The 19470-nt window shown below is 40.4% G+C and overlaps 1 protein-coding gene across 1 annotated transcript in view; it reads right to left on the reverse strand.

Moving 5' to 3' along the window:
• entpd1 (ectonucleoside triphosphate diphosphohydrolase 1) overlaps window positions 1–9794 on the reverse strand; it is a 144982-nt gene extending 135188 nt beyond the window's left edge. The window contains exon 1 of the mRNA XM_028795788.2: window positions 9654–9794. Within this exon, the coding sequence (XP_028651621.1) occupies window positions 9654–9669 (16 nt within the window). The 5' untranslated portion in view covers window positions 9670–9794. The remainder of the gene's footprint in view (window positions 1–9653) is intronic.
• Window positions 9795–19470: the final 9676 nt, after the last annotated feature.

Below are 19470 nucleotides of genomic sequence, written 5' to 3' on the forward strand. Positions count from 1 at the left end.
CTATAATTCGTCTCAGCAATGCGCTTCACACTTTTTTTTTTTGTCCTATATTTCACCTTATATAACTTCTTGCATTAGGAATTTGTTAGTTTTCACATACCCCTTGGGGTCAGAGTGCAGGGTCAGCCATTGTACAGCGCCCCTGGAGCAATTGCAGGTTAAGGGCCTTGCTCAGAGTAGGACCACCTTTCGAACCAGCAACCTTCTGGATACCAGAGCAGATCCATAGCCCCAGAGTCACCACTCTGCACTTGACACATGTCACCAGTGCTCTTTTCCTTTCTGCCATGTCACCCTTTCAAGCAGTTTACTGTGAGAAAGAAGCAAACCCAAATAACTTTTGTGGTGGTAGCCACTACCTAAATTTTGGGCTTCACCAGTGCATATCACGTGGTAAGCTTTCAAGATCAAGGTTCTAGCCCCAGTGGTTCACGAGTAGATGGACACAACCGTTAGCATTTTATTTATATAGATTAAAGTTTAGACAACCTAAGGAACAGCAAATTGATTGTGGCCCGGTGATCACAGAACTTTATTGGGCTGGCCTTGACATTTTAATTAACTGTATAAGTAGGCAGTTTCTGTAGTATACACTAGGCCTAGAGTTGGGAGGGAGGCTCATTGAGAAGAAGGCCCACAAATTTGAACAAGAAGTATTATTATTGGGTTTGATTGTGCTAATCTGTCCATCTTTCCCTTTTGTTTAAATTTAATGTAAAAATTTGGATATGTTTAGAGATTTCTTAGCTCATTTTAGGACCCACTAGACAGCTGATGAGAGGCAGAAGAAGGGCAGCGTGACAACCTGTCCATAGGCAGGCAGCTATATTTGTAAAATGTTTAAAATATAAAGGACAATAGTGTGTTATGTAAACAGGCAAGGGTGTGACAGCAGGGTGTGGTGCAAATGTAGAAACTCCTTACTTGTTTTGTCCACCAGTACTTGAAATAGAACAGTTCATTTGCCCCATGTGTATTTCTTGTGCTTTACAAAGAAATATTAACATCTTCTGAAAGAGAGAGAAGGACACTAAGTCAGCTGGAATCAGGGTTATACTTCACGCTCAGAACGCTTACGCGCATGCATCATGGCTGCCACAGGTTCCCAGCATTCTTTTCATGTGTCCTCTGAGCACATTGTCAGAAATTAACGTTGACACCTGTGCGAGTTGCACTACCAGCAAAAATTTGGGTGACGTGTGCATTCAAGTTTTGATATGTGACATCAGCATTGTTGTTTACTGTCAACACGATCAATGTGCATGCTTTGTTATTTGATGAAGGGTTGAATGAAGTGAATCAAATCATCAAACTTAAATGCTGACATACGAGAGTATTCATGTAGCTTTTCTTCATCCATTTCTCGCATATGCAATGCAAGCATTGCCCTCACAGGTGGCGCAGCGGTAGTGCTACTGCTTTGCAGTAAAGAGACTGTGGAAGATTCTGTGTTCGCTTCCTCCCTGAGTGCATAGCGCTTTGAGTACTGAGAAAAGTGCTATATAAATGTAATGAATTATTATTATTATATTCTCCATCGTAATGATGCGATGCATTTAAAGGTCTCACATACCATCTTCTTTGTCATTGTTGCTGTCTTTTTTTCTGCACCTTCACAATAACATCAGAAGGCCAAGAATTTTTATCTTTAACATCTTTCTTCCCTCAACTCACAACACAGTGAAACTCGCAGTGCCACCTGGTGGAATCCTCCAGATTTACAGAAAGTACGCACACAAGTATAGCCCGTGCACTGCTTGTTTCACAGCAGCAGCGACCTCAAGTGCACACGTCGCGTAGTGTTGAGTACATCTCTGGCCTTACTCCATTCAGCAGACTGCAGTGAGGACAGTCTGAGGGCAGCGGCAACTGAGGCTGTGCATCACCCATCTGCGGACTGCAACTTGGTGTATTTGGAATGACTGATTGGTTGATTCCTTTATAGACACAATTTTTTTCCTGAATTGGTTAATCCTAAATTGGGTAATCCTGTATTTTAGATAATTTCTGGAGCAAAGCATTGTGTGTATTTGCATAGGCCCATTTGTTTTCTGGTTTAATATTGCAGTAACAAATGAGTCTAGTAAAATATATCGGAGTGCTGTGAAATAAAAGTTGAAGTAGATGGAGAACTTTATACTCAAAGAAACAAATTTTGAATACAAACTCGAGTACAGCAAAAAAAGTATTTCTACTTTGTTACTATACAGAACTGGAGGAGTGTTATTTAAATGTTTGAATTGTCTCCGTTGAATCCTTACTCCGATCATGACCCCTGTATGTGTTTCATTGATTTCCTTTCTAATTACTGGTTAATCTAAGATGGCATACCAGAACTGAATTGGTGTGAGCAGGGTATGCTTGTGTTCAGTAGTGCGTCCTCTGATCGTAAACCTGTCTGGTGCCTTCTTGTGCCCAAAGCTGGCAAGTGCATTGGCTTCTCACTATTAGTAATTCAGAAAATAATAACCTAATTTCACAGATTTGCAGGATAAAGTTGTTGAGTAGTGATGCATCTGCAATTCAAACAAAATTAAATTTGTAATGAAACTTAAAGTTTGGTTTCACAAAAAAATTTGATTTAAAATGCTGCTACTGGTTTTGTGCCATTTAGAGAGAATGAAACATGTTAAGTTTCTGCCAGAAAGTGTTTCATGTTCTAATTTTGCATGTATATGCCTGTCATTTAGTGATTAAATAAAGTTCTCTATTTAGAAAAATCACCTCAGTCCTTTCCTATCACATGTAGACATTTTGTTAAGTTGCAATATCGTCGTTTGGCTGTACTGGTAATTCAATGCTGTCATTTTCAATTATGATGACAGTCATGGCGATCACAATCCTAAAGATGCATCAGAGACAGAACTGATACTCGGTACATTCCTTGTGGTGCTTACCTCAGCCTAACCTGCAGGATAATGAAACTGGAAACAGGTAATGGCAAGGGATGGGAGCAGCCCTTAATTAGTGATGGAGCTCAGCTCTTGTACCTCTGATTTTGAGTCTTCTGTGCTCTGGGACCTCCAAATGTGGTCTGGAGCTCCAACATCACCATAAAATATATTTTTTAATTTTTATAATGTTTAAATGAGCAAAGTTTATTCCATGGATTTTATTTAAACTTTATAAAAGTACTCTAGTAAATGACACGCCTATCTATTTTTGATTAGCTGAAAACAATGTGTGGCAAAAACACTTCAAGTCACGCAAATTGAAATAAATCAATAAATCATCCGGTCAGTGTAGTTAATAACAGGGAGCTGGTTTTGGTGCAGTGGGTGTAGATGTTGACATGGAGATTGAGAAATAACAGGAATAGGAGTGAAGCAATGGGAACATAAATGCATCAGATGAGATTGAGCAGAGAGAAAGTTACAATATGAGTGTGCTGCACAGAGTGAGGCAGCAGAACAATTTAAAATTGCCAAATATCCAAGTGAAATACTAGTTTATTTGTGCAAGTATACATGTAAACTGTACCGATTTAATGCATTTACTAGGCCAATGACATATTTAAAAGTTAATAGTGCTACACTCTGGTGTGCGAATTGCTGTTGGTGGTGCAACCTCATGGCAGTTACTATGTGCTCCAGCACAGATTAAGTGTTAGAGGGGAACTCTCCATGTAGTGTTAAAGATAACACGGTAATGTGCATGGTGGTGCGTTTTGGTGCAGACAATAGACAGAGTGTCACATTTTTAAAAAGTGTGCTTCACTCCTCTGCTGTGATGTGAATGACAGCCATAGAATATAATTGACTTTACCAGTGTGCTGTGGTATGCAATTGAATAAAAAACAAAAACATAATAAAAAACAGCTTGAAATCCCACCACAGGCATTGTTTCTGTGAAGTTTAGTGGTCCTCCTAGTGTACTCCAGTTATCCTCCCACATCCCAAAGTCATTCATTGAACTGACCTGGTATAAGTTAGTGTGCCCTGGGTAGACTTTCACCCCTTCTCGGTTTGGTTCCTGTATTGGATTATGTTGGTTCATTAATGGAATGATGTCTATTAACTTGTTATGTCATTCTTTGAATAGCATTAAGCAGATTTGAAAATGTTATATAAAAATGCTGATCCTTGATAAGCTCTTACTGAAATGTCAGATGAATCAAGTTCTATGAAATAAATCATAATATTGTTTGCTACTTACATTTCTTTACATGGCGGTATCTCATTTGATCTTTCTTTTATTTGTTTATTTCATTATTTTTCTTTACGGCATTTTCAGTAATTAAAAAAAGAGTGCTGGTAATGAAATTTAGGGCTAGTAGAGGAGTAGCTCATTACCTGGCATTATCCAAAAGGTCTTTATTCAAGGAAAAACAGTCAGCTGTGAATCTTTCCTATTATTATAGCTGGTGGACTGAAGATATTAGAAATAAATAATGGTGACAATTGTTAAAATAATGGAGCAGTATAGCAGAGCAGCATATGTGCTTCATGGCATCCACTATTGCTACCAGAAAGCGCCACCCATTCATTTTCTTAACTCATTTATCCAGGGCAAGGCCGCAGGGCAGCTGGAGCCAATCCCAGCAAGTATGTGGCACAACACCTAGAGAGGACAACAGTCCATCGCAAGATGAACCATTCAAACACACACACACGTTCTTTAACATCATCAATTCAACTTAAGTGCGTATCTTTGGACTGTGGGGAGAAACCAGAGCATTCAGAGGAAACACAGGCAGATATGGTGAGAACACGCAAACACCACTCAGGCAACACCAAGGACATGACCCCCAGTCTCCTTGTTGAGAGGCATCAGCACTACCACAATGCCACCCTCCTATTTGGACATTACAAAACATAATAGTATGGTATGGTGGTGGACATGCATGTCTAAGTGAAAGGCATGATGATACCCTTCCCTTTAAGGTGTTGCTTATAATCCTCCCTGAAACTCCTGCCAGAGAACCACTGGAAGGTAAAGATATTTAACCAGGAGATGAATATACTGCAGGAACATGGGAACAGGATGATTGTGGAGGACACATGTTCACTTAGTCACAGCTTCATTTGGCCAGTTATTGTGTGGATGGCCTGATCCAGATGGTGACAGTGTCAACTGATGGAATGATAGTTACTAAGAAGTTTACATATACAAATATCTGAGTGCATCACTTCATGGCTGCAGTTATCACTGTACCAAGTCAAGAAGTATTAAAGAACAGAGGAAGAATTATGTGGGGGATTTTGCTTCGCTAGTATGGCTTTTGTTAGATCTCAACCTGGTGACGAACTGGAGGGATTTCAGGCAGCACGCCCCTCACAGATCAACAACACAAGTCTTCATAGCACTGTTATCAGCATTCAGAGTATAAAAACTCAGAAACACTTCCCTTCATCATACAGAAACTCAGAAACATAGTAACTTTAATCATTGGTTACCTCTCTGTGGTTATTGTTTTTCTGTAAGTTAAAAAATAACACATTCATTAAAACCCTCTCATGTTTGAAACTGAAGAAGTTAACCCGTAAGCCAGGCCTTCAATACAATCCTGTTAAGATTGGATTTAAAAGATAAACTTAAATGAATATGTGCAATGTCCAGGGAAGACTTATGCCTTATACATGATGCTGCAACCCTTAAAAATGGATGGATGGACTCAAAGGAATTACGTCACATTCCCAAGCCTGCTCAATCCAATTCACTGGAGGATATCCAGGCAGCATAATACACAAGGCAGGACTCCAGTCTCTCACTGGGCACACTCTCACATGGCCAGTTTAAAATGAACAATCAGCCTAATAAGCAATTTAAAAGGAAACTGAAATACTCAGAGATACAGGGAGAACATAAAAGCTCCACACACACAGCGACCAGGCATGATATTCGCACCCTAGATTTATTAAGCTGGACCCACTGTGCCACCATGTTGCCCTATAAAGAAATAAAGAACTCTATTGATTCAGACACATATAGAAGAAAAAGGAAAGTTAAGCCTAGCTTGAGCAGAAACATTGTGATTTATTTATCCATCACTAGTCACTCCTCATTTATCTATGTATGTATGAATTTATTTATTTATTATATCTACTGGAGCACTCTTCTAGTTATTTAATCAGTGAAGAACAGGGTAGCAAAGAGAGTCTCATTTTTTTCAGATTCTACAACAAATTTAGTGGTATCCTGGAAACAAATGTGTGGCAACGTGGAAACTCAGCAATACTGCAGAGCTCACTTGAAATGCCAGCAAAGAGTTTCATTAGTCTGCAGCCAAAAGAAACAAAAGAAAATAGGTTAAGCCTTTTGTTTACTTGCTGCTGGAGAACACTTGCTCGGTATTAATCGGTTTGTATTCAGCAAAATGGTGAATGACGAGTTCAGGTTAAAGTAAAGTTCCTGTTATGTCATAAGAGTTCTTATGTACACCTTCTCTTGTAACTTTTAGTAGGACCCTTGACACATCAATCTCTTTTTGAACCCAGTTATTCCATTACAGGATTGTAAGGCGCTAATGGCCACACTGACAGTGTTGGGTGTAAGGCAAGGAACCAGCCCTGAATGGCACACACAATCACAAACAGCCACAATCTCTCATACTGGACCGCTGCTTTGAAATAATCTCACCAGAAGGCTGTTTTTGTGATATTTTTGTGAAGCAGCCCAAGCTGCATGGTGTGCACAGCTTCAAGAAACACCACTCAAAAGACAACTCGGCCACATATCAAAAAGAGGACTAACACACACTGTGCCACCATCCACTTTATAACAATGAACATAATATTGGCTCCTCACAAACTCAAATTGAAATAAGTGAATTCAGAAAATGAGTGGATGGGTGGATCAATGCCTTCCCTAACAGTTCATAGTCAGTTCAGTTATCACTGCACCTCTGAATTGCTGATAATAACAATAATAGTAATAATAACTTATTCAATCATCATTCATCCTAAGTACTGCTTTTTTAAGGTCATAGGGACCTTGTGTCAACCACTGAGGACATCAGGTGTAAAAGCAGAAGTTAACCACTGAAGGCCAGTCTAGAGCTGCCAAGCAGCTTGACCCTCATGCCCTTATGTTCTTGTAATGTTGGAGGCAAACGCATGCTGACATAGAAAGACGCCACTCAGAAAGTGACCGGACAGAGAGTAGACTCGAACCTTAGAGACCTACTCACTGCACCACTGTGCCACTAATAATCATCGTAACATAACCGTCATAAACCCATGTGATTCATGTTTGTAGGGGCCCAGAGCCTATCTTGGGCTCCACTGGGTGAAAGGCTCCAATTAACTCCGACTGAAATGCCAGTCATAATCTTTATCATTATTTTCTTATTGAATCCATTTGAAACTCACTGGGGGGGCAATCTTATCCTTGTAGCCTTTGGTGGAAGGCTGACAGGGTGCATGTTCATTATAATAATAATAATAATAATAATAATAAGAAGAAGAAGAAGAAGAAGAAGAAGAAGAAGAACAAGAAGAACAAGAACAAGAAGAAGAAGAAGAAGACTGAAAAAGCAACATAACATTTGATGATCAAACTCACATACTGTAATCCAATTCCTGTGAAGGTCAGCACTGAAGCCATACCTCAGGTTTGTAGGGGCCAGGAGCCTATCATACATTGGGTATGAGGTGGAACCAGCCAGGGACAGGACCACAGTCCTTCACCATAATAATAATAATCATAATAATAATAAAAAGTGCCAGACAAGTATTACGAACACCAGCCAGAAAAGGTTGTGAACATCAATGATATCACCATCTTGTGGGATATTCCAATAACAACAGATAGAACAATCCTAGCGAATCGTCCTGATATTGTGCTACATAATAAGAAAGAGAGGAGTCCTGCCTGTTGATTGATATAGCCGTCCTAGACGACTTGAACATCATATTAAAAGAAACTGAGAAGATCAGTAAATAATAGGATTTGGAAACCGAGATTAGCAGGATGTGGAACTATAAAACTAGAACTGTGCCAGTTATAGTTGGAGCATTAGGTACATTAAAGAAAGATCATGATGAAAACTTGAAGACACTCCCAGGTCATCCATCAACTACTGAAGTGCATGGGCACTGCACACATCCTTAGAAAGGTGTTAGGGTAAATCACTTTGGCTTCTTGTTGTAGCCTGGATTTACCAGCTAAAACTGCAAAGACATCATGCGAGAGGAAACAAACACTGAATAATAATAATAATAATAACATTGTTAAACTCTCAGCTCAAATCAAGCCAGAACAGGACTGAAGCACATCTCTGCACTGAATGCAAGGCAAAATGACAATAACATTAAACAACATTAGATCTTATGATTCTAAATCAGGGTCAGTGGGGCCTGTAAACACATCCTAATACCACTGGATATTAGACTGAAACCAACCCTGGAATGGGCGCCAGTTCACTGCAATAATAATAATAATAATAATAATAATAATAATAATAATAATATCATAGTCACATAATCCAAGTCAGGTATACATGATACTGGGGCCTATCACGGCAGCACAGGACACAAGGCCCAGTCCCAGACAGGTTTACAAGTCCATTTTAACAATAAGAAGAAGAAGGAGGACAAGAAGTATGTAACTCAGTGATGGCTCAGGACTGGGCTAATAACTTTATTAAAAACTCTTCACTCATTTGGCATGAACTGATGTTCATTCACATATGTCTGTTTAAAAACTACAATCTCTTAGTGTATGTTTGCGACATTGGCAAGTAGAGAAAGGGGTATTTTGATGAAAACTACACTGTTAATGATGATGCAAAGAAATCATTACATGTGCTAAGTAAGCAGAGCTCATGTTACATTCCTGACAGTTACCGTTATAGTATATTGCTTTTGTCATGACTAAAAGGAGTTCCACTTACCCCTTCTTACCTAGCAATTGCATCCAGTAAAACTGTGAAATTCAAAAAGTCAGGGAGAAAGTCATTGCCTTAAGTACAGCCACATATCTGAGGGTGAGCCTCTTAATCTGAAAACAACCTGCCAGTAGCTGTCCCGTGCTCCATGGTGCATTACAGCAGAGTGCAAGGAGCAGATAGCGCCGCCTGCCTAAAATGCAGAGGTCACTTGGCACAATGGGCTGAAGTCAGCATGCGGTGCCGCTACTTTCATTTATCTCAATAGGAGTGCACATTCTTCACCTTAACATGAAAAAGATTTCGGGGCTCATGAAAGAGGCAGTAAAAAGATCCGTTTCAAATTGCCATCAACCAGAAATAGAAAGCTCTGCAGCTTCCTCTGTGATCTAAACCTGCAGCTGAAAGTTTCAAATGGGAATCCACATGGCAAGCACTCTCAAGTGCCTGTGTTTCCTTTGCATGAGCACAGCACATTTATTACAGCACTGAAGCCAGATCTCTCCGAGATGCATTGTCGGGTCGACATGTCAAACAGATATACACACACACAGTTTAGCACACAGCAGACACACACATCCGATATTGGAAATGCTGTGTGCTTTTTATTTTTTTCTTAACGTTTCTTTTCAGACACACACATCATCATGGTTACTGTGATAAAAACACACACCAAAAAGAAAAGCTGACTTAAAGATAAGAATTGGTTCTTACAAAACAGAGCTCATTCTCCACATCAATACAGCTGCACAACCCACCCCGGCTTCCTTTGTTTCTGTAAGCGTTAAAGGCTGAAGAGAAAGACAACAGTCTGTTTTTTTCCTACCTCGCTTTGTATCCATCAGTTCTCACAGGCAAATCCCTTCTCTCTCTCTCTCTCCCCACCTCCTCTGCCTGCTAACTGGCTATCTTGCTGTTACTCAGAAGGACTTAACCATGCTCGGTCTCCTTTATACAAAGGCTGGGAGGAGCTTCTCTGGCCCTCCACCTCTGTCTGTGCACTCTCAGCGCCGGAGTGTGAGGTCACAGAAGCTGCAAGCCTTAGGCCGTTTTGAAAAAATATCACCTTGATTCCACGCAGCTGCTCAATGTCAGCACTTTCATCCAGTGCTTACATTTGCATTACAGAAGAATAAGGATGCGCCACTCGTTTATGGCAAAAGTGGAAAAGCACACATATGAAAGATACTCTCTGCTATTGAATTTCTTCTAAAACTGGGCTCTTTAAGTGCCTTCCCTTTTCTTCCTCCCGCAGAGAGGAACTATTTGATTTTCTGTCACAGGGACAGAAATGCTGGACTTAACTGTGGAGCCTTGTGTCATGCTGTACTCCGCTTCATTACACAACTCAATGCTATGCTGCGGAGTATTATTATGCAGAAAGGCTACAGGAGCACACAGCAAGCCGATTTATTTTATTTTCCTCTTCAGCCTAAACCCAGATTACAAATCAGCCTAGTGAAGAGAACTTGTTGGAAAGGTCTACCAATCAGGAACCACACATGGGGTCATCCACACCCTTGATCTGCCATTCACTATTTATCTGAACTAAACTGAATTTAAATATTACAGATTTTAATTAGATGCTCAATCAATGAGCTGAAGTAGATTCACATTCTTGGTCATAGAAGACAGGGGCTAATTGCTGGATGGTTCACTGCCCGGCCAGGAAGCCATGATAAAGGAAGGATATGGATAAATGGATGGGCATCTTGACTGGATTGCTTAGTAGAACCTTTGCCATTCTGGCCATTATGAGGGAAGGACAGAGGCTTTGTGTTCCCCCAGTACACTAGGTGACAGTGTCCCTCTGGCACGGTGGCCATTTGGACACCCACAGGGCTACATGGGAGTTGTAGTTTTACTGGGCTGCCCTGTTGGGGTTTTCAAGTGCCACTAGGGAGCAAGATCCCCCGTTACGGAGAGGTTCCTCCAGACCCAGAAGGGTTTCCAGTAGTCCAGGGTTTGTGTTGAAAAGCACCTGCTCTCCTTCATCCAGCAGTCAGAGTCGAGAGGAGGTGGGCAAGGCTTGCTCGGAGGAGAGTGGATGTGGAAAAGGAAGGAAAGGAAAGCACACAGCATTTACAATATCTGATGTGTGTTTCTGCCGTGTGCTAAACTGTGTGTGTATCTGTTTGACATGCGGGCTCGACAATGCGTCTCGGAGAGATCTGGCTTCAGTGCTGTAATAAATGTGCTGTGCTCATGCAAAGCAAACACACTTGAGAGTGCTTGCCATGTAGAATTGTAACTTATTTACCAGGTTATGAAAACCTGTCAACGGTATTTTTGTTTGAATAAAAACTTTCCTTAAACCCATGACTGTGTGGCTTGGTTGTGTCTGGGTGTTTGGGGCTCAGGAGTGTCCCCTAAAGATCACATCTGAAAGAAAAGTTCTAAAATATCCTGTACTGTCCTATCTTGCATGTATTGCTGCAGAGTTAGGCTCCTGCCCTAGCACTCTGTACTTTCTGAGAATGTTATGTTTAAATGTCCATCCATTCCATTCCATTTTCTAACTTGCTTATCCAGCTCAGGGTCACAGTGAGCTAGAGTCTAACCTGGGCTGGATGAAAGGTGAGAACTAAACCTGGACAAGATGTCAGTTCATCAGTCATCCCCACTTCCACACTCCCTTACATGGGACCATTTGTAGACTTTCCTATTCGTCTAACATACCTCTTTGACATGTGGGATGAAAGCCCACAAAAGCATGGAGAGAACACACACAGTCATCAGGCTAAAGTGATTTCATTCTCCTGGAGTCTCCTCTTAGTTAAGTGCTGTAACATTTACCCATTATTTTTCAAAGAGCAGGCCTAATCCAGGTTTAGGGTGGGATGAGGCTGGAACCTGTCCCTCCATTACAATACAGAAAATAACTGTGAATGGGACACCATCATATGAGAAATTCACATTTCACCAGAACATCAGAACATTAGAACAATCTGGACAAAAGCAGGCCATTCATCCCAACAAAGCTCGCCAGTCCTATCCACTTAATTCTTCTAAAATACATCAAGTCAAGTTTCGAAAGTCCCTAAAGTCCTACTGTCTACCACTTTTACACTTTTTTCATAGTTCATCCCCTGTGGCCCTGTTACCTAGTCACTCTTCTCTGGACATTTTCATAGCCCTGCTTTGTCCTTTTTGTAGCCTGGAGACCAAAACTCATACAGTACTACAGATGAGGACTCACCAGTATATTATAAATCTTAAGCATAACCTCCATGGACTTGTACTCCACACATTGTGCTGTATAAACTTGCAGTCTGGGTTCTTAACATTGTCTGGAAGTTGATAGTGTAGAGTCCACTACAACTCCTAAATCCTGCTCATAAGGTGTACTCTCGATTTTCAGACTTCCCATTATGTATTCAGACCTAACATTTCTACTCCCTATGTGTAATATGTTACATTAAATTTCATCTACCACAAATCTGCCCAAGCCTGTTTGCTGTCCAAGTCCTTCTGTAATGACTTAACGGATTCCAAATTATCTGCCAATCCATCTATCTTGGTATCATCTGCAAACTTAACCAGCTTGTTACTTACATTCCTATCCAAATTATTTATCTTATATATAAAGCAGACTGTTAACAATCTTGCGGTTTTGTATGTATATTATCATCCAGTTGACGCTCGGAATGTTTACTGAGACACCATCTGTCGGCTGATTAGGACGTTGACATGTAACTACAGTATCTCTATATATACAAAATCCAACGTCTGTCAGTGTGTCTGTCTGCTTTTCATGAGAGAACTACTTAACGGATTTAGATCAGGTTTTTTTTCTATAATTTGCTTGAACATTCCGGTTGATTTTGTGACTTCTCTCATTTCACTATGTATCATAGTTTATTTACAGTTCTGATTTATTTACGCAAATCCAAGACCCTCCTTACTCACGCGCCAGCCTCCGTTTGAGTTGATCTAACCTGTGCATTTTGGAGTGTTCCTTACCTGTTTGTTTATTGATTTTTAAAGTTTGTCCTGTTTCATTACTATACGGGCAGAGCCACGGGGGACAGCTAGTATATATTAAAAATAGCAGCATCCCTAGCACTGACCCCATGTGGAACACCAGTCTTAACATCAGCCAATTCTGATGAGGTTCCTCGCACCATAACCCTCTGCTTCCTGTGTCTGAGCCATTTCTGCACCCATTTACAAACAACACCCTGAACTCCCACCAGAGCTCATATCAGGGCAGCTTTGTGTCACTAATTAACCTAATGTGCAGGATACCAAGAGAAACACTCACAAAGACACATGAAGAATGAACAAACCTCACAAACACAGAGTAATTTCAGACCAGGGGCCTTGTTTATAATATTTTGCGTAGAACTGAGTATGAAAATATGCATAAACCCAAAAAAACAGGAAAATGCATACTGCAAAAAATAAATAAATAAATAACAGTAATCACATTTATAAAACCTGGCATATGCACTTTTGTTCACACTTTACCCTTTATAAATCACAATCACCTTGTAAATGTGTGTATGTGAACACACCTCAGACACCTCCTAGAAACATCCATATTTGAAGCATGCTAATCAACCCCACACAATCACAATGCCTACACAAATTCATTGCCTGCTAGAGCAGCCTCCTTCCTGATTCATCAAGACCCCTGCCACCTGCATTCAAGAGAATCTGGCTGCACTCCACAACTCAAAACCATGCGCATCTCTACTCTGCATTCACGTGGTCAGTGAAAGGCGTGAGGCACCAGCATGTGAGGGGTAGCTGCTATCACCTGGCACATGCAATGACGGGATAGCTGTTACAATGAATAGTACAGACCATATGAAAAATCTGAGGGTTCACCCAGTTACCTTACCAACAAACCAGTTACCACATACACCACCATCACATCTGTCAAAGCTATGTTGAGTTCAAAATAAATGAATCACGGGTTGACCAAAGCCACTGAGCCATGACATTTTTCAATCTCATCTTGGCATCACAGATGAATTGTGCGTTAAAGGAATGTCACTGTTCACAGTTATCAAAAGCAGCTTCATTCTCGTTTGGTGCCCTTATTGTAATATTAGTGCAGTGAGGTGCTCCAATTACTTTAGGAGAACCAGACATTGCTGAAAATTACCCTTTTATGTTGTTTTAAACATGTTATGTAATAAGTATGTGCACCTACACAACGGTTCGCTATTCAGTTAATGGCTTCCAGCACAGTGGATATGATGGAGTGAATTTTGGCTGAGATATTCCTGACCTGTTGATTACAGATAGCTAACCAAAGTTCTTCAGTGCAAATACGCAGCTTTGGCCCTCTTCAAATGGACATAAAATACAGTCTGTACATTATATTCATCACTTTGAGGTGTAATATGCTTGTCACATTAACACATGTAATAATTATGACCTGGTAATACGAATTATTATGTATGCGAGTGGTCATTTAGCTGGTTTGACTGCATTTCCTACTCAATCAAGGGCGTCATCATTTCCCATTTTCACCAAAATGTTGCATATGTATGAGTCAAAGTTGCCGTAAATATATACTGTGGCGGACTGCCAGGGCCCTTACCATAAAACATTGAGTTCTTCTGCAAATTCAATTCCTGCTCATCACTTCTCCTAAAGATTTGGGATCGTTGGTAAACACAATAATATTTTCTCCCTTTACATTTACAGCAAATTTTAGAAATAATAACTGGGCTAAGTCTCTGGAGTGACTGCAGGATGGTGATGTACAAAACTGTCATCCGTCCTGTTGCTTTGTATGGACTGGAATGTTGCAACCACAAAGCATGAATAAGCCCCCCATGCCATGGAGTTGAAAATACAGCACTGGACTTTTTTGCCAAACAAGGGTGGAGTGTGTCATAACCATTTATATACAAGGAATCATGAGAGTTGCACCTAACATGGAGAAGATGATGGCAAGGATGGCCCTTCACCTTATTGTGAGTGGAAAACGGCCTTGAGGGCAGCCAAAAAGAAGGATAGCTGGACTGCCTGAAACAGGACATGCAGAAGATGGAAGTCACACCTGAAGATGCCCTCGATCGGAACAAGTGGAGACTGGAGTGCCAAAAAGCAGATGCTGTGCAAGTGCGGGATAAGGGCTAGGACAAAAAAGAAGGAAGCTGAGACAGACAGCAACTGCTTTAGAATTGTGAGTAGTATGCAATATTACAGTGTTAACTACCGACAGAGAAAGAATATCTTCCAGGTTGCGTGATAGTCCACAACTAAGTGATCCGAGTTTGATTCTTGCCTATTACAATTTAATTAAATTTTATTTGTATATTTATCTTTTATTTATTCAAGCATTTCCCTCTCTATTTTATGTCATGGCCCCAAGCTACCCTGGAGTCAGGCCATATTATCTCCAGAGTTATTTATTGTAACTTGAGGTTCATTGCACCAGAAGGAAAAACAAAAAAATATCACATGCAAAGAAGCTTTCCAATGCTAACAGCAGTTATGTACTACAGTAAATGTACATGTATAAGGGAAATACAATTTGGCAATAAATAATTTATATTAATTTTTTTACCTTTCCACTTGCTTATCTAGGTGAACTCTCATGTATTTATAAAATAACATCTTTGCATTGTGTCCTTCAAATTGAAAAATTTAAAAGTGTACTAATGTTGATTTATTTCTTACATTGAATTTTTATTTTAAAATTCTCATAATTTTTTTTTTTTTACTATTTTGGACAGAATGAAGGCACAAAGGGTATGGGAAAGTTAATTTAGAAACAGCTGATGGTTCCTTACTGAGATGATCAAGAGCAGATAAGGATCAGATTTGTTCCAAATCATGTTAATCCATCTTTGGGTTAAATGAATCTTGATTGATTACATTTGAATTCAAGTATTTAATCCTTTAAATGGCAAGATAACTCTGTCCGATTGTTATTGTCTCAGCATTGTGTGGCACAGGGAAGTGAGGAATCTCATTTCTCTTTCTAAATTTGTTCAGTTGTGCAATTCTGCTGTGCACAGACAGTAATGAAGGGCCTCATCACCTACCAGGATGTATATTTCAAAGTGAGTCTTTTATATTTGACTCCAGAACAGCACCCATCTAACAGTTATCTCAAACTTGTAAACAGCACTGTGGCAAAGTGTTGACTGTTGACTGAGGAAATCTTTGATTACTACAGCAGGAAATCACTTGATGTTGACTGTTTTTAGTATTTTGTAGAAGTGCTTCGTTACTTACTGTATGTTTCCCACTCTTTTGATTATTTGTATAGAATGTATGGTTCCTGATTTTTCTATTAGTGTTATTGCTTTATGTTCCAGTGGTAGTAATGTTTATGTTTCTACCAGATGATGATCTCAACAGGAGGACTGGATGTCATGTCAATATAATAGTCTGTCATTATGTTTGTAACACCTTTTTTGGAACATCAATTAATTGGCCATTTTAAATACATGCAAATGAGACTGCAATGTATGAATTGGCAACGTATGAACTGGTAATGTACCCTTCTTCATTGTCAAACTCTACGGCAGAGTATGGTGTTGTCCCTAATGCATTGCCAGCCATCCCTATCTCATTTCTTTAAGCTGTGCACATTTATACGTTTAAAAGTCTCAGATTGTCTCCAACAGTTCAAAGAAAGATCTAGGGGGATTGTGCTCTTGCTCTCTTCCAGCTTCCTAAAGTGCTGTTGTGCAATGATGATCCTCAAACTAAGCAGCTTGTGTGATGTGTGCAAGGAACCTGGAGGCACTTCACATTGATCCTCTGGGTTGACAACTAATAATGCAATGATTAAATGTCCTGTGTCGGGGGGCATCTTCATGATCTTCCACAGGCACACACATCCAGTCTAGTGCTTAAATACAGTGGAACCTCGGTTCGCGAACGTCTCGGTACACGTACAAATCGGTTTATGACCAAAAAGTTCGCCAAACTTTTGCCTCGGTTCACGACCACACACTCGGTATACGAACAAGCCAGGTTCCCTTTCAGTTTGTACATGTTCAGTCTCTCCCAGTGCATTTCCTGTGCAAGAGAGAGAGCGAGAGTGCGCGATGCACACGCACACACACAGAGGCAGCACACACACAGGCAGTGAGAGAGAGAGAGAGAGACAGAGAGAGAGAGAGAGAGAGAGAGAGACAGACGTGCACACACACAGGAGCAGCGAGAGAGAGGCGCGCGCACACACACAGGAGCGGGCTTCAGAGACACACACACAGGCACTCCAGGCTCGCAAAAGAGAGAGAGCACCAGCGAGAGAGGGAGGGACGCATAAGGTAGAGAAGGCTTGTTTTTGTTTTCAGTTCTGTTTACAGTGATCGGTTTGTAGCCTGCATTGTTGCAATGTTACTTTTCTTGGTGGTTTATTAAATTACGGATTTTTCAAATGTTCATTTTTTCCCCTGTGCTTAAAACTCATTAAAAAAAAAGTGTTTTTAACGAGCGGTTCCTAGCACTATAGCGTGAACTATTGCAGTGTTAGTTTTCTCTGTTGTTCAAGGTTTTCTCAGTGTTTTTCAATGTTTTTAGGTTAGTTTACTATTACGCTGTGCATTCTATGGTGTAATTAACTATATTTGTGCTTAAAAATTAAAAATATATATATATACATACAGTTCGTACGGTCTGGAACGGATTAATTGTATTTACATGCAGTCCTATGGGGGGGAAATTGCTTCGGTTCACGACCAAATCGGTTTACGACCAGAGTTTTGGAACGAATTATGGTCGTGAACCGAGGTTCCACTGTATTTGGTCAGCAACAATATCTCAGATCTGTAGAGCATTAGAGGAACAATATAGGTCTTATTTAAACACACTTTAGTGTCAACCCTAATGTGAGATTTCTAGACTTTCTAGCTGATGCATGCAATTACAAGTAATCACAGTATTGATTTATGAATGATGCTGGCACGGTGGTGCAGTGGTAGCGCAGCTGCCTCGCAGTTAGGAGACCCGGGTTCGCTTCCCGGGTCCTCCCTGCGTGGAGTTTGCATGTTCTCCCCGTGTCTGCGTGGGTTTCCTCTGGGCGCTCCGGTTTCCTCCCACAGTCCAAAGACATGCAGGTTAGGTGGATTGGTGATTCTAAATTGGCCCTAGTGTGTGCTTGGTGTATGTGTGTGTTTGTGTGCGTGCCCTGCAGTGAGTTGGCTCCCTGCCCGGGATTGGTTCCTGCCTTGTGCCCTGTGTTGGCTGGGATTGGCTCCAGCAGACCCCTGTGACCCTGTGTTCGGATTCAGCGGGTTGGAAAATGGATGGATGGATGATGCTACCAAGGTAAACAACCGATTTAACAAACTCCCACCCTGATCATCCACATCAACACTAGACAAACTGCAATCACTTGCAAACTGGTGGATGTTCGTTTCTGACCAACAGATGTCTTTGCTGATCTTGACAGCTTCACTCTTCATGTATCCCAGTGACAGTGATGTGTAATCACATTCAAAGATTCTGCCAGAAAAGTAAGTCAGAAAGTACTTCATTGCTGAGGGTCACTATAGCCATTGCATGACTGAGTGTGCATTCCATGATGGGTTCCAGGAGCAGGTCTAGAGCATTTATACAAACCTACCTAACTCCACTATGGAAAATTAAACAATATGCTATTATGACACGCGTGTAAACACAACTGAATGTATCCTTATATTGAGCTTCTATGAGGTCAATCATGTTACAAAGTAGTCCAGTGCATCAACATGTCTGCCGTCAAGCCTGATCATCAGCTTAATCAATGCAAATTCAAGGTCAATGAACTCCACCAACAACAGCTTACCAAACCCCTTCCTGTCCTGTATTAATAGGTCAAAGGTGGCAAAGCAATCTATTTTGGAACATCTACCAGTGCATACAGATTCACATTATGAATTTCCCCTTGGGATTGTGAATTTCCCCTTGGGATTAATAAAGTATCTATCTATCTATCTATCTATCTATCTATCTATCTATCTATCTATCTATCTATCTATCTATCTATCTATCTATCTATCTATCTATCTATCTATCTATCTATCTATCTATCTATCTATCTATCTATCTATCTATCTATCTATCTATCTATCTACAGGTGAACTTCTACTTTATTCAACACAATGTGGTGAAAACCTTACCAGAAACTGACTTAACATTCTTTGCCTGTAATTTTTTAGAATATTAGAACAATCTAGATGAGAACAGGCCATTTAGCGCAACAAATTTTGCCAATTCTATCCACTTAATTCTTCTATAAAAACATCAAGTATAGTTTTGAAAGAAGTAGACAGTTGGCCTGATGGAAACTGTAATCCATTCAACCAGTTTAGAAAGGTGTATGGTGGATTACCAATGCTCCTATTTTGCTATCTTTTTAAAATGAGCCTTAAAATATCTGGTAAATACAATATCTGGAGTTGATCAGAGAGACCACTTCCTTTAACTGTAGTCTACAAAGGGAATCATGAATTCAAGTCCGAGAGATTTATGTCTTGCCTAACACCAACTGCTCTGTTATAACGGGACTCCAACAGATAGAAGTACTGAGGGTCTAGGTCAAGTACCTTTAACAAGAAATTGGTAATGATTGATGGATTGCTGCACACAGTTCAAAAACATGCCTGATGGCCTGACTGGAGGGAACCTATGAAATCCTACTGAATTATGCTTTCTTGACCAGTTTGCCCCCTTTGACTCTG

This window comes from Erpetoichthys calabaricus, chromosome 2, assembly GCF_900747795.2.
Source record: "Erpetoichthys calabaricus chromosome 2, fErpCal1.3, whole genome shotgun sequence".
In the NCBI taxonomy this organism is placed as follows: domain Eukaryota; kingdom Metazoa; phylum Chordata; class Cladistia; order Polypteriformes; family Polypteridae; genus Erpetoichthys; species Erpetoichthys calabaricus.